Here is a 9,224-nt window from a genome sequence, read left to right as displayed (position 1 = left end):
AGGGATTTAAAATTTATAGAGGCTCCAAGGGGAGGAGGGAATGTCTTTGTGAGACTGGGGGCTAAGGGGTGGGGCGTCAGAGGCATTTGGGCTGGATAGAGGAGGACAGGCTTCTCTCAGAGAGGTGGTCCAGGAATTCCCAAAGGTTGGCCTTGACTCAGGCAATAGCTCTCTCAGTGTGAAATGAGTCACTTGTGGCATGGGGGCGAGCAACCTCAGTCCCTTGCTAAACTACCGGGAAGAGGACCCGCAAAGTATTTCCTTCTGGGAGACAAGAATCCTAATTACAACCCCTAGAATTTGCATGGCCCTCCAGAGTTTGTAAAGCGCGTTCACACCAATCACCTCATCTGCTGATTGTTAACTGTCCCGAGGCCGAAGGGACCAGGGTTCAAGAAGACTGAGTCAAGTGGTCTTTATATATTTTTTCCAAAGTCAACTCCTTTGTCAGAAAGAAATCTCACTCAGTAGTCTAGGGTCTAAAGTTGATGAGATTGGAAGTCACCATTGGGATGGGGATGGGATGGGGGGGGGTGGTCACAGCCTATGCTGAAACCTTTGCTTGGGCCCCTAAGTCTGTTCCTGAAGAGTCTCCCAGGAGTCTGCAACTTCTGTGAAACCCAACGAGAAACCTTACTGCAGTGAACACCCATTCAATTTTCCTTGCCTTTCCTGAGAAAAGAGAGCTGAAGGCCCGGGAGCTAACCAGAGAAGTCTAAGGTCACTCTTGAGCCAGTGCCCGCTCCTTGCAACTCACCAGGGCTGCTTCTTCAGGTGGTTAGAGTCTGAAGATCTTCCTGGGGGTCACTGGGCACCCAGGTATCTCAGGAAGGTGTCCTCTTGGTGACAGACATCTCTGCTATGACTGGGGAAATGGTTCAAAGTGCTTGCTTTGCAGGTGGGGCTCAGAAGCATCGTCTTCTTTTCAGGAATCATGGGGCCGGCGGCATAGTGGTTGGGAGTAGGTACAGTCATTTTTCAGTCCCCAACACTCTCCCTGGGAATGCAAGAGGGGCAGCCTGCTATCAAACAGGCTCTCCCCAACTCTAAACTTTAAGCAGAACTAAGAGTGGTCATTATTGGCTGAATGTTTCCCTCAAAATTATATTTTAGACTCTTAGCCCCGAATGTAATGATACTTGGAGGTAGGGACTTTGAGAGATAATTAGATCAGGAGGGTGGAGCCCTTATGAATGGCATTAGTGCCTTTGTGAGGAGGACCTGGGAGCAGGCTCGCCACCCCCTCCCCTGCCCCTGCTCCATCTCGTCTCTGCCCCTCCCTCCTTCTCACCCTCTCCCTTCCTGTCTCTCACTCTATCCCCTCTGGGTCTCCCGCCCTCTCGGTCTCGCCCTATCATGTGAGGGTAGAAGACAGACATCTGCAAACCAGGAAGAGTGTTGTCAGCAGAATCCAGCCCCGCTGGCCCCCTGATCTGGGACTTCCCAGCTTTCCGAACCGTGAGAAATAACTATCTGTTGTTTAAGCACCCCGTCTGTGGCATTCAACTGTAGCAGCCAGAGCTGGCCAAGAATGTCCCGGAATGGGTGAAATGGTAAATCTTACATTAGGTGTGTCTTAGCATAATAATAATAATAATAATCATGATAATAATAATAATGACAACAACAAAAGTAGCAGCAGCAACAGCAACCACAATAATTAAACTTATATTGGCTCCCTATTTCCTAAGGGTCAAGTTCAAAGTCTCTGAAACTGTCTGTGACCTGAGCCAGGGCCTCCTGTTTGCTATCCTCTTCTCAGCATCTTCGTCTCAATGAATCTTCAAGCCACCCTAAAATGCTCTCCATTGCCCGAACAAGTCATGTGCTTTCACTTTTCTGCACTCACTCACAAGTTTGCTTTTAGTCATAATAACAAACACTTCTACGGTGCTTACTGCATGCATATCTACGCATATATCTAGTGCTTAATATGTACAGGACATCTGAGTCATTTAATCTTCCCCAAGTCTATGAAGTAGATACCGTTATTAACCCCATGTTAGACGTGAGAAAATTGAGGCACAGAGAGGCTAATGTGCTTGCTTGCACTGTGACCCTGTGGTCACCAAGGCAAGTAGGAAGCTAGGCATTCTAGCTCCTGAATCCTTGCTTGTAGTCACTACACAGTACTGCCAGTGGGTGGATGCCTTGTCCTGAAGAATTCCTCCTCCTCCTTTAAGACCTGGTTCATATACCACCTCCACAGAGAAATCCCCCTGGGGTTCCCTCAGGAAAGGGTGGGACTCTCTTCTCTAGGATGGATAGCACTCTTCTCACAGGGATTCTGTGCTATGTTTCCTATTGTGTGCTAAGAGCCAGCTTGTAAGTCTGATTCTCTGCCAAATTGTGAGGCCCCTGAAGGTAGGGCAGATCTTACTTATCTTGATATCCTTGAGCACTCACTATGTGTTTGGTGAATAAAGGACGGCTGCATACGCTTTCTCCCAATTTTTCAATTTCTTCCCATAAATAACAAAATCAAAAGGAAATTGTTTTGGTCAGAAATCTTGGCATGGCTCCTTCAGGATTGTGGCAAGGTCACGGACAGCATTATCTTTTTCTGCGTACCCCATCGGGCAAGAAGCCATTCAGTTACACTTTTGGTGGTCCACATCAACAATAAATACTGCTCTTGATTTTCAAATACGAAATCACTGTTATGTTATAGGTAGATATGAAATTATAATGCAAAGCTTGATTTTTCTAACTCAAAATGCCTCTCTTGAAGAAGAGGACAATCTTCCTTCCCTTTCGGAGATGTACTGGGTAGGACAGAGGAGGGAAAGTGGATGAATGTTTGCATCATCGGAGTCTAAACAGGAGCAAGAGAGAATGGGTGGATGTATGGATGTTTGTGTGGTGGCTGGATTTGTGTATGATGGGTGGATGGGCAATGGATAGATACACTGATGAACAGATGTGGCTGGCTGGAGAAGAGGATGGTATACAGATGGATGGATGTAGGTTTATGAAGACACTTGGAAAAGGATGTATAGGAAGATGGAGAAGTTGTATAAGAGGGTGATGGGAAGAATAAGTGGTTGGTTGGATGGATGGTTGGATGGATGGAAGGAATAATGTGTGGTTGGGTAAGTAGATGGAAGGGATGGATAGATGGGTACACAGGGAATAGGCGGGTGGAAGGATGTTTGGGAAGATGAATGAGTATGGGTGGCTGGATGGATGAGTGGCTGGATGGATCCACGTGCCAGCCTGAGGCTGGAAGATGACACGTGGGTTGGAAGAGGGAAGTAGCAGTCCCAAGACTGGTCCTCTTTCGTTTTCTCTGAGCAGCCCTGATGAAAAGCAAAACTCCACCTGAGCCAGGAGAACTTGGCTTCTCTTTCACTGGGAAGAAGAAGGAGCTCATCCTCTTCCCCTGGGAAGAATCACAAGCTCCCGCCCCCACCTGCCCAACCTAAGCACCCGAGCTCCGCTCTCCATGCAGGACCTCCTTGCCATGAGGCCATCTCCCGTCCCAGAATATCCATCCACCTGGCTGCGAAACCCAGAGACACCACTCCCCAGCCCGATTCCCAGAGAAACTCAGCGGAGAGGATGGGTCAGAGGCTGAACCCAAGGCGGCTGGGTTTGGGGACCCAATCAATCCCTTGCGGGTCCTGAGGCCGCCCTCCCGGCGGACCCGGAGAAGACCCCGGTGCGTCCCGGGGCGCTCAGGCACCCCGGCACCCCGGCCTTCCCGGCGCCCGCCCAGGCCGCCCGGATTTACTGTCTCCGCGGAGCACGGGGCGGGGGCGGAAGGGCCAGCGCAGGGGAGGGCTGCTACGTCTTTAAACCTCTGTCGGCTGCTTAGTCACAGCCCCCTCGCTTGGGTGTGTCCTGCGCTCGCTCCCTCCTCCCTCTTAGGTCACTCTTTCAGCCCTTGAATAAAAACTGCACCCAACTTCCCAGGCGCCCTCATTGCCCAGCCGGACCCCAGCCCCTGATAGGTTCCGTCCGGCCCGCTCGCCCCGTGTTCCGCTGGCCCCCGCCCAGTGCCCCCGACCCTCCGGCGCCCCGCGCTCGCTCTCTAGGTTCGCTCGCACCATGGACAAGTTTTGGGGGTTCTTCGCCTGTGGACTGTGTCTCCTGCAGCTGAGCCTGGCGCAGATCGGTGAGTGCGGCGGGAGGCAGCGGGAGGGAGTGGCCTGGGCGGCCCGGAGGGACCCGGTAGCCACCTGGCCGAACTGGTCCCGGAGACGACCGGGGACCGGAGGCAAGTGGGAGGCGGGTCGCGTGGATTTGGTTCCGGAGAGCGGGGCTAGGATTTGCGCTAAGCCGTTGGAGAGAGTGTGCTGGAGGAAAGCACCGTTGGGTTGAAAGGAAAAGAGAAAAAGCGAGGAAAGTTGGCCGGGCAGGCTGCGGGCGCGCGTTTTTGGGTGAGGTCGCTGGTGCCGGAGCACAAGGCAGAAAGTAACTGTACTCCTGGGTGCGCGCAACCGGTGTCTGGACCAACAGGCTAGTGTGCCCACGGGCGCTGGAAGCCTGGCTGGGCTGCGTCCGGGCAGAGCAGAGCTAGGCGGGGCCGGGGCTGTTGGCCAGGTGGCCGTAGAGATGGTGGTGTGAGGGCTGATGGCCATGAGCTTTCCAGAAAGGGGTGCGGGCGCCCTGGAGCTCCCCACTGCGCCTGGGTTCCAACGCTCTTGGAGCTGGCTCCAGTCACTGCCTATCTAGCGCTTGTGGGAACTTGAACCAGCTCTGTGAGGTTCTGGGTTTCCACGAGGTGCCAGCCTGGGGCAGGGAGTGCGAGGAGGAAGGGCAGTGACTGAGCCAGCTACGGGATCCTTGCGCGCCTCCTGCTTCTGCCAATCAGTTAGGGGAAATCCAGACAGTACCGTGGCTCACATTCCCTGCCTGGCAGCCTCAGAGCAGGGAGGGGAGCCTGGGCATCGGGGTCGTGTTGGGGACCCTAGAGCTGGGCTGCCGGGCCCCATCCAAACAGGGTCTGTATCTTCAGTGGCTTTGGAGTGCAAGATGGCTCGTGGGCTATTCTGGTGAGACTGAACTCCAGGGTTTCTTCCCTTTGTCTGTATATGTACAGATAATTACATGGCTGATTTGCTTATTGCTAGCAAAATTAATTTTACTTTTAAGAAGTGCCAGCTGGGTCATTAAGACAGCTCAGCCTATGGTTCATTCTACTCAGCAAGTCTTTATTAAACCCAGCTCTGGGGGGACCAAGAAAGTAAAGACACAGTCTTACCTGGGTATTTTGGGCTGAGGATGAGTGAGGATTGAAGAGTTAGATTTGTGAAACAGAAATAATAATAGCGATGATAATCATACTAATAGAAGAAATGCTGGCTCCGGCTGCCGTTTGCTACACGCTTGCAGGGGGCCAGACGCCCTGCTAAATCTTTATAAGCGTTAACTTTAGTTTATGCTCACGGTGGCCCAGGGAGAAGTGTCCTATTACTAGCCCTGTTTTACAGGACGGAAACAAACCGAGGCTCAGAGACGTTAAGTAACTTGTCAGTTTTCACACAGCCAGAAGGATTGGTGCACGTGTGAACCCAGGTCCATGAGGCTATGCTTAGTGGGAACATGTTAGACTGTACAGATGGTCCAAACATCCTTGGAAAGAGTTTGGGGACAGAGGGCTCAGGTGGATCAGAGGCCATTGAGGAGGACTTTAAGGCAAACTGAGCTCCAGCAAGCCCTTGAAAGGCAAAAACGCTCCAGGTGCCAGAGAAGAGAAAATCTGGAGTGCAGGGAGAGCTCTGGCCCGGCCTTCTCTGGGACCTCCAGGGACGTCTCTCTGTGTATTACCTTCCAGCGTTTCTTCTGCTTTGTTTCTGAGGATCCTGATTACTGACTCCTTCCAACAGGTCTCCCTGATTCTTCTGAAGGGCCCTGTCCCCAAATATTTGGGGCTGTCCTAACCCTTGAGGTTCTCCCAGAGACCAGAAGCCTCACTCCCTGCCCTGCATTTTCATGGTCCTTTTGGGCAGCATCATTTGGAGGAAGCACGAAAAAGTGCCAGTAGCAATAACTGTCAGAGCTTTGGCTTTCATGAGTTTGTAACGTTGTTTGGAAGGAACTGAGACTTGGAAGGGAGACGTGACTTAACAGCAGCTCAGCTGGGCAGGCAGAGAGAGGAAAGAGGAAGAGGAGCTGGGGTGGGGGTGTGGGCAGTACCTTTGCCCCAGTCCCCCCCCCCCCCCCCCCACGTGGGTGGATTAGTAAGGAGGGATACCTCCAGAAGACAACGAGGAAAATTTGGAAAGGAGCAAAGCTTTGGGGATGAAGAATGCCTCCATCCTCTGTGTCAGAAACCAAAAAGTATAGAAATGACCAACACGGGACCCAAAAACTAAGTTGGAGAATAGACACTTTGAACTCGGTGTCATAACCGGGGGAAAGAAAGTGGCCCCAGGTAGAGGGGAAGGGGGTCCAGCCCTCCCACATCTCCTCTCCTCCTCTCCTCACTGCTTGGGAATTGCGCCCCTGGTGTTGAGAAAGAGGGGTGCATCTGAGGGCTCTGGAGCTTGGGGGTGGCAGGGGCCCTTCTGCTCCCTGTGGACATTAGAGACCCCTCTTCCTGGGAGTTAGGGCTTTGGCTGAGTTTTCCCAGGTGCAGAAGCAAGAAATCCATCATTGCTGAGGTTAGCATCAATCAGTTCGGTTGTTCCCCAGATATGCACTGGACATCTTATTTCTTGCAAAGGCGCAGGGCCAAGTAGGTGTGTGTGAGGCTGGCAGCCAGTAGGAAAAGGTTCCATTTTCTTCCAAATCACCCCACGCAGAAGCAGCACAGGCAACATGAAATTCTTAACTTATGACAGATCCCCTTCCATTCATTCAAGAAATATTTCTTGACTCATTGTCATAGATTCAGCAATGGGGAATCCAAGGACCATTTAGAAAAATCCTCTTTTTTCCCCATGAAGGAAACAGATCCTGAAAAAGAGGGAGGAGTAACTTTTCCTCTTGCAGATGGACTGAGGGCTGGACATTTTCCATCCATGGGTCTCTGAAACACCTGTACCATCCAGGATAGTGATGAGCCCCTGCCTCTTGTCCCTGCAATGGGCACAACACTTGTTTCACACCTTAAATGCTATATTAAACATCCACTACGTTTTTAAAATTTTACTCTACAATATGTCCAGTTTGAGCTTTATAGAAGAATAATGATATATATTTCTTACCACCAAGCAGAGTTGCTTCTCGAAGCCTCATGCTGCTACTGCAAAGAAGAATGCTAAGTCCCAGGAAGTGCCATTTACGGAACACCAGCTCTGCATTAGGCACTCAGCCGGGGGATTTGAATAGGTTATTCTGTATAAGCCTCATGACAGTCCTCTATATGTTTAGCACTTTCTTAACCCCATTTTCTAGATCAAGAAACTGAGGCTCAGAGAGGAGGCATGACTTGCCCAAGGACACACAGCTAGTAAACGGTGGGGATGGGGTTTCCCATTGTCTAACATTGGAGCGTTAGACTCCAATGCTTACGCTCCTTTGATTCATTACTTGGGAAATTGTGTGTGCATGTGATTCTCCTCCCTTCCCTGTCCCATGTGACCAACTAACATGAAGCCTGGTGTGAATGGCTTCTCCCCCCTGGCAGGCTCTGTGGACTCTTGGCTGCCCTACCCTGCCCTACCCTGGACTGTTTCTCCCTAGGCTTGGCCACAGCTGTCAAGAGATGCCAACCTAGTTATTTGTTACTAAAATAAGTCAATTGCCTTATCAGAGTTCAGCTGCCCTTCTAGACATGCTCTCATTTGCAGGCTTGGAAAAAAGGGAGAGGCTCTGCTTCTCGTCTAAGAGACAAGTTAGGGCAGTTTCCTCCTGACTGAAAATTAAAGAAGAGCACCTGCAGAGGTCCTCACCCTAACCCTGCAAACATTTTAGATGCATTAACCTAGCAAGGCCCTCATCACATGCTCCGTGGAGGCCCCCGGTGTTTAGCAGGTTGTATGTGGCCCAACGAGGGTAAGCCTTAAGGACTCATGTGGTGGGCTGACATGGTCTTCTACAAAAGTCAAGGATCTTTTTTTTTTTTTTTTAAGATTTATTTATTTATTTGACAGATAGAGATTACAAGTAGGCAGAGAGGCAGGCAGAGAGAGAGAGAAGGAAGCAGGCTCCCAGCTAAGCAGAGATCCCGATGCAGGGCTCGATCCCAGGACCCTGGGATCATGACCTGAGCTGAAGGCAGAGGCTTTAACCCACTGAGCCATCCAGGCGCCCCAAAGTCAAGGATCTTGAACTGAAAGCCGTATGGAACTCGAGGTGACAGGCAGCCACCCAAGTGAGATTTCAGATCCGTCTACCGCTTCTGGTTCTGGCTGATGGTTCTAAGCTGGGATTCCCGGACAGAGTAGAGATGGTGGGAGGCAAGCTGGGCTTCCCCAGCAGGGGTCCTGCCTAGGGCTGGGGCAGGGCTGGGGCAGGGCTGGGGCTGAGCTGGGGCTGGGCTGGGCTGGGCTGGGCTGGGCCAGGGGCTGTCCCTGGACTGGGACTGGGTTGTGTTGGGCTGGGGCTGGGCCAGGGCTGGGGCTGGAGCTGGGTCTTGGCTAGGAGACAGAGGCTGGCGAGTTATGTCTCCCCAGCACCTCGGTTCAGCCAGCTCCACCCAGAGCCTGAAAAGGAAGTGGCTCTTGTGCAAGGGCGAGCAGAAGCAGGTGGCAGATGCTGTCTGACAAAGCATGGTTCTCAAAGGGGATCTTTTCTGCTTCAGAAAGAAATTCTGGGGGATTGCACAGCGAGGAGAAGCTGATGACTCAATTTCCTTTGTGTCTCTGCTTGACTAGGAAGTACATGAGTGTTCTTTAGAATGATTGGGGTAGCCTGGTGCCTCCTACTTTGAATTTGAACCCCACTCTTCACTCACTTGGCAAGTTGAGATTTTTCTTAAAATATGTCCTCCCCCCCGCCCCCCCGCCCCGGGCTCCTGGGTGGCTCAGTGGGTTAAGCCTCTGCCTTCAGCTCAGGTCATGATCTCAGGGTCCTGGGATCGAGTCCCGCATCGGGCTCTCTGCTCAGCGGAGAGCCTGCTTCCCCCTCTCTTTCTGCCTGCCTTTCTGCCTACTTGCGATTTCTCTCTCTGTCAAATAAATAAATAAAATCTTTTAAAAAAATATGTCCTCCCCCAAAGCTGGTCATCCAGGGTATGGGAAGCCAGACCAACCTGACAGAGTTAGGAAGGAGTATTTTCTAGTCTGTGGTTGTAGAATCTGGCTTGGTATGGATAAAGTGATTGTGCATGCTAA

At 51.6% G+C, this 9,224-nt stretch overlaps 1 protein-coding gene across 10 annotated transcripts in view; it reads left to right on the top strand.

Annotated features, from left to right (window-relative positions):
• Window positions 1–3,876: 3,876 nt before the first annotated feature.
• The window catches only part of CD44 (CD44 molecule (Indian blood group)), an 86,745-nt gene continuing 81,397 nt past the window's right edge, over window positions 3,877–9,224 (top strand). For 5 of the 10 annotated variants that reach the window (XM_046015114.1, XM_046015117.1, XM_046015116.1 and 2 more), the window contains exon 1: window positions 3,878–4,117. In XM_046015114.1, coding sequence (XP_045871070.1) covers window positions 4,051–4,117 — 67 coding nt within the window. In that variant the 5' untranslated portion in view covers window positions 3,878–4,050. Of the gene's footprint in view, window positions 4,118–9,224 lie in introns of all 10 variants that reach the window. The other 5 variants (XM_046015112.1, XM_046015111.1, XM_046015120.1 and 2 more) reach the window with 3 other exon arrangements.

The sequence above is a fragment of the Meles meles genome, chromosome 8, assembly GCF_922984935.1.
Source record: "Meles meles chromosome 8, mMelMel3.1 paternal haplotype, whole genome shotgun sequence".
NCBI classification, from domain to species: Eukaryota; Metazoa; Chordata; class Mammalia; order Carnivora; family Mustelidae; genus Meles; species Meles meles.
The sequence above is the reverse complement of the archived record's forward strand: the minus strand, read 5'-3'. Positions and strand labels throughout refer to the sequence as shown.